Source organism: Anastrepha obliqua, chromosome 5, assembly GCF_027943255.1.
Source record: "Anastrepha obliqua isolate idAnaObli1 chromosome 5, idAnaObli1_1.0, whole genome shotgun sequence".
NCBI classification, from domain to species: domain Eukaryota; kingdom Metazoa; phylum Arthropoda; class Insecta; order Diptera; family Tephritidae; genus Anastrepha; species Anastrepha obliqua.
In genome coordinates this window covers 77721713-77740424 of record NC_072896.1, presented here as the reverse complement: position 1 = coordinate 77740424, position 18712 = coordinate 77721713, and the positions used below count along the sequence as shown (strand labels likewise).

The following is an 18712-nucleotide window of genomic DNA, read 5'->3' as shown; positions in this document are numbered from 1 at the left end:
CTTGAATAAAGAATAAAGAAATAAATAATGTGAAAACCATATCTTTTCTGTTCTAAACCATATCTATTCTATTTTAGTGTGCCCAGCGAAGCGGGCCGGGTGTGCTAGTATTTTATATAATTTGATGCGACACGTAGTGGATACCGAAAAAAATTTAGTTCAAAATCATTTCTGGAAAATACTTGTTTGAGAAAATATTACGAGAAAATGTAAAAGCTTTTTTCTAAGTAAGATTCTTTCGAGTAATTCACATGCATGTATAATTGTTTTATTAGAGATGGGTGCTAGATTGGATACATTTAATTACAATTTTTTTTAATGAAGATCAATAAACATTATAAAGTATTTTGTTATTGTACTTCACTGCAGCAACTGCCTTAGCCCTTCGAAATCTCCATTTCAATGTGGAAGCACGATTTACCCTATAATAATAAAATATTGCTAAGCAATTAGCACAAAAAAGCAATCTTGTAGAAATAACTTACAGTATCGTGAGTTATATCCGCATCGATGACAATGTTGCCTTTGGCCATGCCCAACATTGCCTTATATTTCGACAAGTCAACACGGTGCTCGTTGGCGCAGATTTTCTCCTAGATTTTAAATACAATATAATATTTCCAAAAGAGTTTAAACATTTCTAACGTTCAAGTACTCTTCATATAAATATAATATATGTAAGTACATATAGACATGTGTTCATAATAATATTGCAGAGTTTGTACTTATTTATTTTTTATTATTTATTTTTTTTACTTTTTTATAAAAAAATATATACTACCACAAAACTAAATCGTTTTCCAATAACGGGTGTTATGAATGAATGGATTGGCTATCGAGAGATGATTAACGATTTTTATGGCCGGGATTGGATGGTATTGATCTGGACAACGTTTATTTTCAACAAGACGGTGCTACGTTCCACACAAGCAACGAAATCATTGATCTTTTACGAGAAAAGTTTCCGGACCGTGTTATCTCTCGAACAGGTGATCACAATTGGCCACCGAGAGCTTGTGATTTAACACCTTGTGACTTTTTTCTTTGGGGCCACGTGAAAGAGAAGGTCTACGCCAACAGCCCAGGGTCGATTCAAGACCTCAAAGATGGAATTCGTGAGGCTATCGAGGACATAGGGCAGCCAATTTGCAATTCGGTTATGAAAAATTTCATGAAAATGATATTGTCCTGTAAGCGTGGTCGTGGTGGTTATTTGCCTGATGTTATAATATTTTCCACTATTAATATAACTGCATACCTTCCTCTTTATAATGAAATAAACATCCGATCATTTATATTAGCATAGCATTTTTCTTTGAATATTAAAATAACCCTGGAAAACCCTTTATATAACTCAAATATACAAACATCCAAAAATATTATAAAAAAATGAAACAAATTTCTATAAAAATTTCAAACTTTTTTGAAAAATTTTGGATATGCAGTTTTGTAGCCCATACAATTTTGGCAGTTTAAATCGAAATTTTATAATTTTTTTTGATGACGGTGTTGTGGACTTTCTTCTATATAACGAATGCTCGAATTTTTTATACGGAGAAAATCACAAGATCGCCTACGAAAAAAATTGTCCAAAATCAAAGCGGTTTTTAAGGCTCTTCAACTTACGCTTTATAATTCCAAATTTCAATGGGGTATTAAACGGTATATTTAAAATTTTTTTAAATCCTGATTTAAAAATTTGAAATGTTGATGGAAATTTGTTGAACTTTTCAAACAATTTTACAAACTGTGAGACCTTAAGCTATTTGGTTTTTTTTTGTAGTAAAAACTGTATTTTTTACAAAAAAAAATTTAATAAAACATAAATAAAAAGTCAAAACTTTGCAATATGTCAGCAAAGCTGCTATTAATGTGAACACATGCATACATATATCTACATACATGTGTGCGTAGGTCCTTACCTCTGGAACTGGACAACTAGCTGGTGCGCCGAAGAGTTTCATCATATCCTTTGCCTCGTTCGGAACATGTTCAGCCGCAGCACACAGGTCGAAACTTCCCTCTTTTAAGACGATGCCATCCTTTTGCATTTTCATCTTGGCATTAGCTGTAGCGAAGGCCTTGTTCATTACACAACCTGTAGGCACAATTTCACATTTCTTATTGAGTTTCACGGAAAAATTTTCATCCAGCGTGATGACTGCATTAGGTCCAGCACAATTTTCCATTTTAACAATTCTAGCCTTGTAACCATTCTGCGGGCATTTTCCGAAATAAATTAAATGAAATTCAAAAATGTTTCTAATTTAATTTCAGACTTACACAGGCCACGGCAACTTCGAAAGCAATCGCTAGTATCAAGGCGATTAGAGATTTTGTAGCAGCCATGTTGGTTGTTAGTATGGAGTTGTAAAAAATAGAAAGCTAAAATTGTCGATGGCACAGCAATATTTATACTCTGGCATGAATGTTTAATCGTTAATAGCGCCAGTGATGGCACTGACCATAAATCAAGTAGTTGGTAATTATTTTGAAATTATTCGGCACTTAAATTTTACGATCGCTGATCGTTCGAGTCCATTGTGCACGGTGATGTAATTGTAAAGTTCTGGACAACCGTTGTTAAACTTATCACGAGCACTATTGAGACCCTTTAATGATTTTGGTTAGTGTACTTAATTTTTTTAAAATAATTATTTTGTACGGAAATACATATTTTGTACTGTTAACTTTTTATAAAAACATCATACAGAATATTTTGCATAATGTACTTATACATACATATATATTTACATGCCTTGTTAACTATTTGGTCGAGCTCTTCCCCGATTTTGTGGTGCGCGTGTGGAAGATCATACAGTGCCATGCCGCATTCGAATGTCAGCTCGATTTTTACGAGAAGCTTTTTCATGAGAGAAATACACACAGAGATTAGTTATTGCCCGCCGAACTATTGCTTTATGTTTCATATGAATCTACAGTGGACATCGAACTCAGCACCCATGGAATAGTGGTCACATTCAACCATTCTGTTGTAGAAGCCACCGTTTAACAAAAGTATTTAAGTATAATGTACGTATGTATATGCAATCAATGTACTATTTAAAACGTGTAACCAGCACGAAAGTAAAACTGATCGATATTTGCGATAATTTCCCTACACGCAAACGACTATTAACTTACCGTTGCAAAGCCAATTCTCTTCGCTCATCAACTACATAGAAGTGTGTGTGTTAAAAAATTTTCTGATTTGTCTTTAGAAATAATTTAGATAGGCCCTCTCTAACGTAGGAGTCATTTTACAAACGTGTGCTGATTACATACATACTTAATAAGTGCAATGGTTATTATACGAGTACTAAATAGGTTGCTAAATAATTACATTTTTTACTGGGCTGGAAAATCTTATCTTACTGCAAATTTAGAATATATTCGTATGTACCTGTATGCACATATTTTGTATCATTGAATGGTTGAAGAGATATGGTATGATACATAGTTAATTATATGTATAAAATATGTGAAATAATTTAGGTGGCTGCCGTTAAATTTCCTACTAATTGCCATCCAATTAAATTTAATGGGTTATATTTTTAAATTTTTAATGAAATTAATTGCCATATTTAAAAGCAAAGTATTTGTTCTAAGCGACCACCGTATCCGAGTGTCTTTGGATGTGACATACCTACCCGTATTTGGTCCTGGCTTGAGCTCTCACTGCAGGCAGCAAACAAATAGTGGTTTTAAGCGCATTTCTGCTAAGAAAAAGCTTTTCATAAATATTTATTCTTATTCGTAGGCGGGATATAAATTTATAAGGAGAGAATCAAGAAGAGAACCTCAGCTAACTTGAGCCAACTCAGCTCATAAGTACTTTATAGTACAATGTATGACTTTAAAGTACGTTCATATATGCTGTGGCTAGCTATAAATCCACAAAAAGTAATCTCCCGGTTCACATATAGCAAAATAGCTGCAAAATTGACAATCAATCAGCTCTCAATACTGCTTGAAAAGTTTTGCTTCATAGAAATTGATTTGGTGGACTATTTTAGTGTTTTTGATTTGTTCAATTATTATTACGGAATATATAGTAATATATACATAGTTGGAGGAAATCCGTAAACGACGCCTACTCTGGTTGCAAAATATTAAAGCAATACGCATGCGAAATTCGATATTACAATTTACAATGAGTAATAGCAGGCCACAGAGTCTAGGGACACACGTAAGCAATCGTGTCTATATCACTTTTTTTATTAGCGAACTAGCGAAAACCCGCCCGTTCCGCTGGTCGACTTTAAAAAAATCTAGATTAATTAATTAAATTAAGCCGAAAAATACTGTGTGTTTTTTATGAAAATTCTCGCGCATGAATAGTAATGAAAGAAGTTTTAAATAGTAGTAGCAATTAAAAAACGTTTGATGTAATTTCCTTCTTACTTTTTTTAGTGTAATGCTCTTTGGTATACAATATTCTTCGTTTTTCCATGCGTTGTTGAATAATTGAACAATACCGATGGCTTACCAACTCTTGAGCATGAAACATAAAGTTGGCCATGAGAAAAACATGGGTATTCTAAATCAATACCACAAATTGATAAAGTTTGGCCTTGTGACTTATTAATAGTAATCGCGAATGCAAGGCGAATAGGAAATTGAAGACGTTTGAATTCACACGGCATATCCGATGGTATCATTGGTATTCGCGGTATTAAAACGTCTTCACCAGAATATTTTCCATTCAAAATTTTTGCTTCAATGACGTTATTCATCAATCTTTTAACTGTTAATCGAGTGCAATTACATAGTCGCGGTTGATTTATGTTTCTCAATATAATAATCGGTGCTCCTATTTTCAAGTTTAGCATGTGCATAGATGCGCTCCCCTTTACACATAAACAACAACAACAATCGTATGATACATACACTTCGTCGTGTACGAAAAAGCGGAGAAGGAGAAGAGAACTGTTCTATTTCCCCCCGCTTTAACCCAGCTATGTGTTCAGGTGCAAATGACTTTTTTGCGTGAAGTCTGATATAAAATAAGTTCTATTTACTCTTCTTAAATTTATATAAACTTTTCCAGGCGAAGTAAAAAAACTGACATATATTTGCTTCAACCGTATATTTGTGAGTACACAGGTAATACGTAAATATATGAATGATATAGGTAATATCTCATATTAGCATAATCTTTCTGAAAAAAATTAAGGAAATGATCACCAATCACGCCGGCAATGATACAATGAATACTTCACTATAACTGACTTCAGATTAACGTTTATATAATAAGCGTATACATATGTAACATTTAAAAATTTTTTTGGAATTTTTTTTTTTAATTTTTAATAATAAGTGGTCTTCCTCTTCTTCTTTCTCTTCCTCTTCCTCATCGTCTTTCTCTTCCTCTTCTTCTTCCTCTTCCTGTAGCTATTCCTTTTCCTCTTCCATCTCCAGCTCCATCTCCTTTCTTTATCCCGGAAACGGGCAGTAAAAATTACTTCACTTAAAAGCTTTCGTCAACAGCTTCCATCTGATACCCATATTGTACAAACACATCCAAGGGTACCTTGGTCCACCTTTTCGGCTATATCTCGAGACCCTGGTAACTCAGAGATCTAAAAAATACTCTGTATTAAAGCACTCATCAGTAGCTTTGATTTGATACCCACAATGTAAAAACACATCCTAGGGTTACCCGGGTTCTCGTTTTGGCCTTCGGCAGCGCCACCTGGTGGTGAGTGGAATCAATAAACATATTATACTAACCTTCACCGTGGAAAAATATATACATATATATACCAAATTTCATAATAATCGGTCCAGACACACACGACCAAAATGTATTCAATTCTAATGAATGCTATGTGCGGTACAAAAAATACGTGCGGCAAATAGCAAAAACACACTCACTTAACCGACGCACCGCACACACACGCGTTATCGGATTTCAACCAAACTTCACAGAAATTTTTGCCAAAGCAACACCAACAATGTGTGAAACTTTCATTGTTTTCCTTACACGCGTTGCTGAGATTACCGGAGACAAATGCACACTTTTTTTCGGCTTAATTTTTATATATATAGATATAATAATCAACGCGTATCCGTGTAGTTCAGGCGAGGCACGTCAAGTTCTGGAAGCTAGACATTTCTTCCAGCACCGATTAGCTTTTTAAGCAGTGCTTTAAGATGAGTCGGGAATCCTTTGCCTTTTTGTGTAGCGATCGATTTTTTCTGCAATATGAATACATGATTAATAAACATTTTTATAGAAAATAGATCCGATTCCAATGCGACTCTGTAGTAAGAAGAGAATATAAATTGTTTGCAAACACACACACTGACATACATGCAAACGTGTATGTATTATATATACATTTATGTTGTCTTATGTTTGACATGTAGTTTTTCTACTTTCAAATTTATAATTCAGTTACTTCAATAAAGCGATTTGAAATCTAGTTATATGTGTACCTATTATTAAAAGCTTAACCGTACGTACTCAGCGTTCAACTTTAAAACAGATTTTCGAAACAGATGTTAAATTAATGTTATTTTGAAAAAAAAAAATATATATATTATATTGTTTTCGCTTAGGTGGTCGTTCCTTTGATGGTGTGGGTATGTGTTTCAAGCCGTGTCGGAAATATTCATTTTGCAGAAGACAATATGGATAAATTTCAATATCTGAACATTTTTAAAGCTGATGTTAGGCAAAGCGCCGAACATTTAGGTACATTGCACATTGCTTCCTATTAGGATAACGACCCCCTCTATGGTTGCCAAGATGTGGCTCACCTACAACTACTCTAACTACTTCAAACATTCGCTTGATTGCCTAATATAAATTTCAAAATATTAAGTTTCTGGGGGCAAAAACGAAATGAGGGAAGCACTCAAAATCGAAATTTCACGAGATATACGTAAACCACAGTGTTGAATTTATGCCAAGGCGTTTAAATGTAGTAATAAAGGTCAAAGGATTAGCCAGTAGATACTGATCCGACAGTTTTGTAAAATCTTTCAAGGACATACAATTTTGTACGATTATTCGTTTGGACATGGACTCTATGATTTTGTTAATTTTTTTATTATAATTTATTTATGTGACTAAATGGAGTAGACTCTAAATAAATACAAATTAATTTATTCACAGTTCCGAAATTCTATTTTAACAGTGAGTATTTACGATCAAGTGTTGGAGTCACTGTATATATGAGTCTGTTTATACGAGTAACAATTACAGTGTGCAAGTTCAAAATTTCGCCAAGGGATTTCATAGTTGCTTTTACTTAATTGGGGCTTTCTAAATTTAATGGCGTCTCCCGCTTTATCAGATTTGCTCCAGTTGTAGAGGTAACGGTATTTGAAAATTTTGCTTTCAGCAGCTGAGTGGACATTTTAATAGAAAACCGTTTAAATCTGTAGGTGTATACAATATACGAAGCAAAAAATAATTTGAATATGGTTTTTATTTTTATGTACATATATTTAAATGCTTTTTTAAATATTTTGATTAATAAATTTGTTTAAATTTAAAATTTTTTGATTTAAACTGTTTGAATGGCCTCCAAATATTTATTTTTCGCATTTTTATTTTGTGAGTTCAAGGCCGGTTTAAAAATAAAACAACAAACTAATTATTGCTATTATTTATTTATCGAAATTTGGACCTCAATTAGAATTCACCTTCAGGGCTGAAAAATATACATAAAAACATATTGTAATTTTCTTATACATTAATAATTGTAAATATACACACAACTTACACTCCTGGCTGTGCCTAGTCGACTAACTCAATTTTTTTTTTTGTAAATAATTAAAAGTTGGAAAGTGGAAGTAAAGTGTTATTATTTCGAAAATTTTCTTTTTATACGTCTTTTCACTGATCTCACAATGGTGTTTTTAAATAAGATTGTGTGGACGAGTGTGGACTGAATGGTTCGCAAACATTAAAAATGATAAAAGTTGCTCTCAACGGTTCTACGCGACTACATTTTTGTCATGGCAGGAATGAAGCTCATCTGAGATTTTTGTCATCTAACGTTACCACATTCGGAATCTTAAACCTTTCCTACTTAGCTTCAACAAATACTGTGAATGCCTGTCGAACTCATATCCACCAAGCATTCGGTGAAATAATCATATAGAAATTTATGAAATTTTCTATGTAAAGCGAAACATTGGTCATGCGCTCGACACTTTTAGTTTCTGGATCATTCTTATTACTGAGTCAAAAATACGCCAAAGCAGTACCACTCGCTTTCTTAAAAAAAACACTATATACGATAAGTAGATTGTATCACAAAAAAAGTCAAAATGTTCAAATCGAGTTTTAGGGTTTCAGGAACATAAAAAATTGCCACCTTGTAAATCGCTAAATCGGCATTTTTAAACACCTTTTTATGTTTGATGTCCGATTGTTACGAATATATAACCAAGGTGTTCTTTGTCGCAAACTACGGTTGTGGATTCGCTGACACATGGAACAAAGCGTTTGGTATTTTGTGAATGGTATGAGAATCCTCCATGAAATATCAATAATATGAATTAAAAATTTAGTAGGTATAACACCTAACGGAAGTGTACGCGCCAATTATTGATTTATTTTAGGCATTAATTTGTGCAGTTGGGAAATATATCCCAAGAATACTTATAACATCATTTCATGTGACGAATCGTGGATTTTTACAGATGACCCCGAAGAAGTCCAAGAGACAGTAAAATGTAGGACTACAGGAAAGTTTTTATTAAATGTGGTTATGAATAAATTTATGGGAAATCAAAAAAAAAAAAAAAAATAGAAATTGATTTCTTAATATACTATATACATACTACATATATAATAGGGAACGAACGAACTTCAGCTTCGGCTTTGGCCACTAAAATACAAAATAATGCCGTGCCTTGGTCGAACATTTCTCTACATTTTTTTGGTTTAAAAATTTAAAAATTTTGTGTACAGTTTTTTGAATACTGGTTCCGAAATCCATATTTTCTGTTTTAAAAAATCACTTTACAAATAAAGGGTTTTTCAAAAGCGATGCCTAGATGTCAGTGAATAATTCCTAGACGGTACCTTCCCTTCCGTGTTAAAATTATTGAAACTTATTATAAAAAGGGTCGATCTTTAGGAACAACATATCGTAAAATTTGTAATTTTTTTTTGTGGAGGGGAAGTTCAGTGCTCAATGTTAGCCTTACAGCGATAGCTGGTGCCGCTTCAAGGTGTAAATGTAGATAAGCTATTGTTTTTATGTTGCAATACGAGGTGTGTTCAAAAAGTATCGCGAATTTTGAATTTTCGCAGGTTACGTACATTTGAATTTCAATTTTTTTGTGGGAATATGTTGGTCCTCCCGTCTCTCACTCATGCCGACGAGTTCGGCCATTTTGAATGTTCAGTTAATTGTTGAAAGCTGCTTTTCTTGCATGTGTTTCGGCTCGGCTTTGATTTTTACCTAATCAAAAAGATGGATCAAAGAACCTGTATCAAATTTTGTGTGAAATTTGAAATTAAGTGCGGGGATGCATTCCGAATGTTGACTGTGTCATACGGAGAAGCTACTTTGGCTCCAAGCAACGTTTATTGGTGGTACAAAATGTTACAAAATCTTCAACAACAGACGAAAAAATTGATGAAGTGAAGAAAATGGTATTGGACAATCGGCGAATCAACGTTAGAGAAGTTGCTGAGGAGCTAGATATATCGATTGGCTCGTGCCATTCGATTTTTTTCAATGATTTGGGCATGAGACGGGTTGCCGCAAAATTCGTACCTAAACTGCTCAATTTCGACTAAAAGCAGTATCGCATCATTGCTAATGAGATGTTGGATTCTGTCCGCGACGAGCCAAATTTGCTCCAGAGGGTCATAGCTGATGACGAATCGTGGGTTTATGGTTATGACGTGAAAATCAAAGCTCAATCATCTCAATGGAAGCTGCCACACGAACCAAGACCGAAAAAAGCGCGCCAAGTCCGGTCGAATGTAAAAGTTTTGCTTACCGTTTTCTTCGATTGCAGGGTCATTGTGCATCATGAGTTCTTGCCACAGCATAAAATGGTAAATAGTCAGAAACGCCCGGACTTGTGGAAGAACAAAAATTGGTATCACGACAACGCCCCGCTCGCCCATCGTTGCTTGTGCGCGAATTTTTAGACAAAAACAACACACTAATGATGCCACAGCCACCGTATTCCCCAGATCTGGCCCCCTGTGACTTGTTCCCGAAACTGAAGTACGGACGACGCTACGCTACGATTGAAGAGATAAAGACGGCATCGAAGGAGGATCTGAACAAGATAAAAAATAATGATTTTTTGAAGTGCTTCGAAGATTGGAAAAAACGTTGGCACAAGTGCATAATATCTCATGGGGATTACTTTGAAAGGGACAAAATAGATATTAATGAATAAATAAATAATTTTTGAAAAAAAAACACAAAATTCGCGATATTTTTTTAATACACGTCGTATATACAACTATAAATCAAGTTTTTTTTGGATATTTTTAAAATCATAATTACATGTTTGATTGAAAAATACTAGATTTCTTATTACTAGAGCCCTGAAAAATGTTCGGCTCAGCCTCGGCCTAAAAAATCGATGTTCAGTCCTTCTCTACTATTACGTTTTATTCATTACATTAATATCCATGGTCAAAATGGCTTCGTTTTTAAATTTCAAGTAATCCATGAAAAACATCGCTCTTTCCGCTTGTAGCGAATACACGAACCAAATCAAACCGGAAACTTCTTTTTCACACATTGACGTTCATGCTTACGTTTACGTTTTACGTTGTCTGTACATTGCTTGCAGTCGAGACATGAACATAAGTGAAGACAACAACAAAAATATGTAATAAAAATTCTATCAAACAAAATAGTAGTGAATCATTTTGGTAGCGAATGGCTTTGAAGTTAAAGCGATGAACAGTTGAACAACGGAATTCAAAGTGTTAATTAGGGAAGCGGAATCGCGTAAATCGGTGAAGTAGTAAAAACTAAAACTAAAAAAACCAAAAATTGTACTGACAGTGGCGCAGTGGAAGAGAAAAATGTATACCATAAATCAGTGGTAATTTTTTACAGTACTTATTTTCGAATAATAAAATAAAATTAAATGTATGAAAAAAGCAAAAAAAAAAAAAAAAAAAAATGGATTTGCTTGATAAATTTGCAACTTGCTAATAAAGAATTATATACGAGTGACGTGAAGGACAAAGATCACACAATTTTGGCGCAAACTATGACAGCGGTGTTTTTATGAATGCTTATTTGTTATTGGTTATTGCAAAAATAAATAAGTGATTCTAAAAAAAATGCTACCTTTAATATTTAAATGACGTGTTTTCAATATTTTTAACTCAAATGTGCATACTAAACTTTTTATATGTAAGTGTTTATGTGTATATGTATACGTAGTATGTGTGTCTGTTACCCGGCTTGTAATTGAAGGCTTAAGAACACTGCACGGACATTAGATATCTTTTCTTACTAATAAAAATATACAAGCATACTTATAATACAATACATTTGCAGCCACAGGTGGTTTCGCTATTGGATGCGCCACTTGCATATATGTATGTATGTATACATTCAATATGAACTTGTATGTATGTATGTACTTTTATTAGACATTTTGTTTTAGCGCTTTTGCTGATTACTATCAATATCATTTGTGCTAAGTGTTGCTATTATTTTTTTTACTTTTGCTTTGACGCTGTCGCTCGCTGTTATTGTTGTCATTGTCATTGGAGTAATCTAATAGCGAGAAACTTTGCATGCTGTGAGCGTGTTCTTGTCGCGCATATTAGGAGTATGGCAAATTCATTGAATTCCGATTGACTTTGCACTTAAGAATAAACGCTACAACAGTGAACTAATACTCGTAATCAACTCATTATATATTTGCGTATGTAAGCATTTAAGCACTTACTTGCAAATATAAGTACATATATGTAGGTGTAAGTTAATTGAATGCTTGGTATAGTTAACAGAGCGTCATGGGTGTGCTGACGTTACCGGAAGAACTAGGCATGTATGTGTGTATGCATGCACTCAAGATGTGCTTGTTGCTTCTTGATTTCTGCCCGATAATTGAAGCTCTTTCCCTATTATTTTTATTGCATTTTTATTCTAATTGCTGTGCACTTAGAAAAACTCCAACATTTTCGGAAAGTCCTTTAGTACAGTGCTTTAAAGTCAGTTAGTATTAAGATGAAACTGCCACTTTGCTAAAACGCCTATCGATGAGTATGCTTTTAGGTACAAGATAGCATGTTGGGCGCCTTCTTGTGTGGTTAACCTCAAAAATGCTGTTTACACACGCATACATTTGTACATATGTAAAAGTTAGCCACGATCGTAAGTTACCTGTTGTTTTTGACATTCGTTTCCTTATTAAATTCTTGCCGTCTGTTAAAACGTATGTGTTGTTTTTGCGCATGATTCATCCACTCCACTCACGTAAGTGGTAGCAGTTAATGCCAATTCAGTCAGATGCTTGGCCTGAACGTTTTCGTTGTATGTGCGAGTTACATTGTGTTATATTTCATTGTATTGTCTTTTGTGAACTGTTTCGTTTAACCTCGAGTTAAAATATTTTTTTTTAAATGTTATAAACAAAACAGATAAGCGCAAAACAAAACAAGCTAAAAATAAAATTTACATAAAAAATAAAACAATAAACAAAAACAAAAATAAACTATATTTATTAAAAATTGTGAAAAAACATAAGAATGAGAATTGAAAACAAAACGACGTGAAAACTGTTAATCATTAAACATTCGTTCGTCCGTTTGATCGTTCATACCTCTATACCTATGTATGTACGGTTGTCAGTTCTTTCCATTTTGGTCAGAACAGATGTAGTGAGAGAGAGAGAGGGAGAAAAAACGGTAACTGTGCTCAGCATTTACACGAAAATAAACAACTAGAATAAGAAACAAAAAATTGTGTTGGTATTGGTGTTACCTGTATTCGAAAACTTTAAAAGTAAGCAAATTTGTAGAACTTTTTTTTTTGTCGACAACTTTTGTAATCGCGTTTGTGTGTTATTGACCGCTGAAGAGTCATCAATTTTTGTGCTTTTGCTGGCGAGCTGCTGGAAGGCGTTTATGTGCTGTTGTTACAGGTAAGTTTTAAGAAACTATTTGTTTTGTAAAGGGGCTTTCAAAAGTGACACCTAATTGTCGGTAGTAAGTAATTTGTAGACTGTATCTTTTTTTATGCCATCTTTGACATTTGCCAAGTAGGCAGATAGATGTACAATTTATATGAAAGAAAAACGCGTTAAATTATTGAAACTTATTACAAAAATTGATGTTCTTTAAGAATAACATAGCGCAAAATTTGTAATTTTTTTGGTAGAAATAACCATCCGAATGAATCGAAAATTCAAAAGTTGGTTCAAAAATTTCAAGAAACTGTTTTGGTAGACGATAGAAAAAGACGGACTAAAAACTGGACGTTCTTTTGGAAATATTGCTGCTCTAGCGCAAAGTGATTTGTTATAAAATATTTTCATTAATTTCATTTTGCCATAGTTGTGTTCCGACGGCAACTTCGCATTGGAATATTTACATTTTTGGGGTCAGAAGAAAAATTCGTATGAGTAATATTAATTAAGAACAATTTCCGGTTAAAAAACGAAAACGGATTGATCTAAAAAAATGGCTCGACAAATGCAACTTTGTTTTAGTCCTATTTTCAGAATATATAAAAGTCTTGCTTATACTTATTCATATGTCGAACGGTGTTAAAATACTTTTTAAGAGGATTAAAGTGGGCTATTTTTCCAATGACACTTCGGAAACTGTTAATATGTGCCCAGTAGGTGTACTTCAGAAGGTTTAAAATATAAGTGCCCACAATTTTGAAAGTGGTCAAAGTATCTATATAAAAAAATATGGTTTATAAGGTACTCATTGGACATCACCTTGTCTTAATCTAAATAAGTTCACGGAAATGTTTACGTAATTAGCGAAAATGAAGCCGCGGACAATGTTTGTTATTTCAACAGTATGCGAAAGTCGTTTATTGTGAAATGGTATAAGTCAAAAAAAGTAAAATAATAATAATAAAAAATAAAATAATAATAATAAAAAATAAAATAATAATAATAAAAAATAAAATAAAATAGAAAATAACCTAATTAGTCATAACAATCAGCCAACTCTGATAAACAGGGCGGCCCAAAATATGCCATTAAAAACTTATTTTAAGCACTTAAAATATGCCATTTGATTCTTATTATGTACTCCAAATATTATTTGAAAATTCTTATACAACTTAAGATATGCTTGGAAATTTATATGCAGTGCATTTAATAACTATAAAACCGGGACTTATTGACAAATTTCGACAATTTAATTATTTTTTGTATTAAATACAAATTTAAATTATTCTACTTAAACCATATAAATCCAAGCTTTTAACTTTGTCAAAATGAAAATAAAAAGTTAACAAATTTTAATAAAAACTTCAAATTTCATAATCAGAATTTTTAGAAAAATTTCTGGTAAGCAGAATTATAGCCCTTAGAATTTTGGTATAATAAAGAGCAAATTTGAGGTCGCTCAAAATTATCATTGCTTTTTGATTATGTTTTGTTTTTGTGGCGGTCAAAATTTGTGTTCCTGAAGTGAATGTTCTTTTTGATATTCTTTGGATTTTCGGCACAGTATTATTATAATATATTGTAATAATTACAGAAATGTTTATTTTTTTTTTCTTAACTGAAAGCGCACTGCAATAATTACTTCTATTAAGGTACTTCAAAGCCTGACGATAAAAAGAGTAAAAAATACCGCGGGAGAATCTGAATTTGATTGAAAATCAATGGATAAGATTCTTAAATAATTGTACTTATAAGATATTTTAAAAAATATGTTCTCACAATACTGAATTTTACATTTTGGATTTTTCGCCTAACAGAAACAGAAACTCTAACAGATACCCTAACAATATTTGAGTGCAATTTTTCATTTTCATTACATATGTATATTCAGCCAGTGGGCAGAAAAACTAAAATATAGTACACCAAATGGTTACTGCCTTATTTTCCTCCGAACTTTCAGGAGCATTTATTGTATTATTATTTGTCTATTCAATTTATGTTTCCAATAAAGTTCATATTTTATTGCTTTTAATTATTTGTGTGTTCGTTATTTAGTTGATTTTGAAAATGTTTATATCATTTAAAAGGGCAATTTTGTGCATGACTAGTACGAAACTTAATATTCATAAAAAATATTTTCGTTATTCAAGACCATAAAAAGCCGAAGAAAACATACATTCCTATATCACAATAGAAAATTAAATTTTTTTTTAATTTCCTCACATACTATTTAGACGACACCCTAAAGGTCTGTAAATGTCGGACCATCCTAATGTGGGCTATTGCAACATTACGGGCGTTGACCACTTTCGCCGCCGAACAGTAAAAACACTCGTTAACTTTGCTAAAACGTTGCTCGGAGAGCTTAGTTTCTTCTCTTTCTCTTACTTCACTTGAAAATCGAATCTGCGTTCGGACGGACGGACGTGTTTTCAGCCATTAGTAGAACAAGAGTTAAAAATACACGTATATTACACATATAAAATAATACCAATAGTGTATACACGCCTAAACATATTTTTGCCAATAAAGTGCTAATACGTGATTCTAATACCACAGCCTTTTTCTTTTCAAATCACAAAAGATTGGAACAAATACAAAACCTTAATCGTCTCGACTTAGACCACCTTCAAAATTATGGGCACTCATATTATATTTTCAGAAAAGTCAATTGTATTTTAGAAAGCACAAATGTTCTTCAAATTAGTTACGAGCATTTCGACCGTTCATCAGTTGACCGCCAACTTCACACGTCTTAATTATTTTCTCTGAGGTAACGTCTAGACCTTAGTTTACGCTTAGTTATATTCAAGAAAGTGTCAGATGTCTTTCAGAGGGCATAAATTTTACTCGTACTTGTTTGAAGTAAATTTGAGAATTTCTGAAATACAATTGAAAATTTTAAAGCACACTCAACACACTAATTGACTATTCTTAGAGGCCGAAAAGAAAATTATGACTGTTTCTATTGGGAATTGCTGTGGTTTTTCTACTTAAGCACCGCTTAAATTACGGGTACCCCATTACCCCGCACTATACAAACTTCTGCACACCTGTTGATGAGAATAATTTACTACTTGCATAAGTACTAGTAGTTGTTGTTATGAAGACTGTTAAAATATGGAGGAGTGATATTTCACCATCTAAGCATCACTCGAATCGTTCGCTCTTTCTGTATTTTTCTGCTTCATATCCACCAAATGCAAATGCGACTTTGCCGCTCTCTTAATACCGTACTCATATACTCGTACAAATGTATGTATGCATGAAGAATACAAGCACATTTTGCATTTAATTTGAATTATTATTACTTTATTTTTTTGCACTTGTTTGTGAGCAGTGACTTTTCAACAAACAAAGATGATCTCATATTGTATATATTTTGGTCATGCTCTGTAAGTATGTACTAAGTGCATACATATATAGGCATGCACAAATATTTGTTCAATAGGTTTTGCATTTTCAATTTGCGTTTAAATTATATTCTACACATATACATGCAAATTACTTATATATGTCTGTACGTACTTAGCCATATGTACTTAAACATATTTTGTATTGGAATTTTCTAAAATTTATTCGTTTAATATTGTACTTTTAGGCATTTTGTGCTGTACTATTTTTGTAATTGAATTATATCACGAATTTGAACTCATTATTAATGGATCACAATTTTAATATTAGAATACATATGTCCGCAAAACGAAAATAATTCCAATACCACTGTGGTATATAACTTGTTATTGAAAAATTTTTGTGTTATTGAAATTTTGTTGTGGAATGATTGGAGTACAGCCACAAATGGTAGTCGTAAAATATTTTGGTATTGGCATCATACGATATTTGTTGACCCAAATATATATATTACAATACTTAAAAAAGCAGGTTAAACAGTTTTTTGCATTTTATAATTTTCCGTGTTTCATTTAAATTTTTTTTTTATAATATTCATTTCCTCAGATGTTATTCTATCTTATCGGTTTATCCAATAGAAGTAACTATGATGAAATGATTGAAAAAGCCCCGATATGGTTTTAAATGATCAACGAATCAAAGTGTGCGAAGTAGTAGAGGCCAGAGGTATGCCAGGTGGAGTTTTATCAATTTTACATGAGAAGATGGTTCGACAAGATGGGAACCACATTTGCTTTAATAAACGCGATGCAATCATTGAAAATTCATGCCAAATTCACGGATTTAAAATTTTAATTGTTACAACATCGAATGGGAAGGTCATCCACCAAAAGATACTAATTTAAAGATCCTCTCAAAATCTTGCCTTTTAAAACTTCAACGAATTTGACCCCCAGTGCCTGTTTTTATTTCCAAACTTAAAAAATGTCTGAGCGGATAAGGGGAAGTCATTGCCCAAAGAGATGACCAGATGATTTTTTTCAAAATTTAAAAAATGTCTGAGTGGACAACGGTTCATATCGAAAAAGAAAGTAATCGGGTAAGGAGATACCATTTTGAGGACCTTTCGAAATCGTACCTTTTACAATTTCCACCTGATTAAAAAGATTTGGCCACAAACGACTTTTTTATTTTCAAATTAAAAAAAGGGCTGAGTTAATAAGAGTTCAGGCGAATTGGAAAGTCATAACTAAAAAAGGTACTCATTAGCGGATCTTCTGAAATCCTACCTTTTACACGACTTAAAAAAGTTGAAGAAATGACAGAAAATTTATTGAATAAGTGAATAATAAAATGAGTTGTTGAATAATAAAAAATATTTATTCGTATTTCTAAAAATTTCTTCTAAAAACTTATTGAAAGACGTTCGTAATTATGTTTTTTGCTTTTGAGCATACCATATACACTATTCAGAGGTAAGAGGCTGTACACAAAACTTGCTTAAAGTTACCTTCGCTCGTTTAATTTGTTATTTTTCCCCATATGTATGCATTTTTCGATAAACTGGTGGACCACTCCAATCGAAAATGGTTTTGATATTCCATAACTAATTTTCGGCTACTATATCGTTATTGAGCCCATCCGAATTCTAAAAAAACTGTTACGCTGCCTACGTCCTACTTTCATAGAGCTCTTGCAAAAATTGCCTGCTAGGTTTCCAATAAGAGGTGTTATACTGATATTCAATTAATGGTTTCGTTGCTTGTGTGGCACGTAGCGCCGTCTTGTTGAAAATAAACGTTGTCCAGATCAATACCATCCAATTCTGGCCAGAAAAAAATCGTTAATCATCTTTCGATAGCGCAATCCATTCACCGAAACTGTTGCTCCAGCTTCATTTTCGAAAAAGTAAGGTCAAATGCCACCGCCGGACTATAAACCGCACCAAACAGTCACACGTTGAGGATAGAGAGGCTTTTCAACAATAACTCTAGGATTTTCTGAGCCCCAGATCCGAAAATTTTGCTTGTTGACGAAGTCACCGAGGTGGAAATGGGCCTCATCACTCAAGATGATTTTTCGATGGAATTATGGATCATTTTCATGCATTTCAACGACCCAACCAGCAAAGACACGACGTCGTTCTTATGTTAACTGGACATTATAAGCCTTAATACCCAAATCTTTATGCGAAATACGGTGATATGACTCGAATTTTTTCACCAATTTCTGTATTGCGGTCCGACAAGGTGCTTCACGATGACCCAAA

The 18712-nt window shown here is 33.1% G+C and overlaps 1 protein-coding gene across 1 annotated transcript; it reads right to left on the bottom strand.

The window, feature by feature from the left end:
* Window positions 1-246: 246 nt before the first annotated feature.
* On the bottom strand, window positions 247-2407 carry LOC129248060 (uncharacterized). The gene is made up of 4 exons (XM_054887484.1): window positions 2284-2407; window positions 1923-2216; window positions 486-593; window positions 247-422 (listed from the first exon to the last, which is right to left on the bottom strand). Exons 1-4 carry the CDS (start codon window positions 2347-2349, stop codon window positions 378-380), a joined length of 513 nt encoding a protein of 170 aa, XP_054743459.1. The 5' UTR covers window positions 2350-2407; the 3' UTR covers window positions 247-377.
* Between the last annotated feature and the right edge of the window lie 16305 nt (window positions 2408-18712).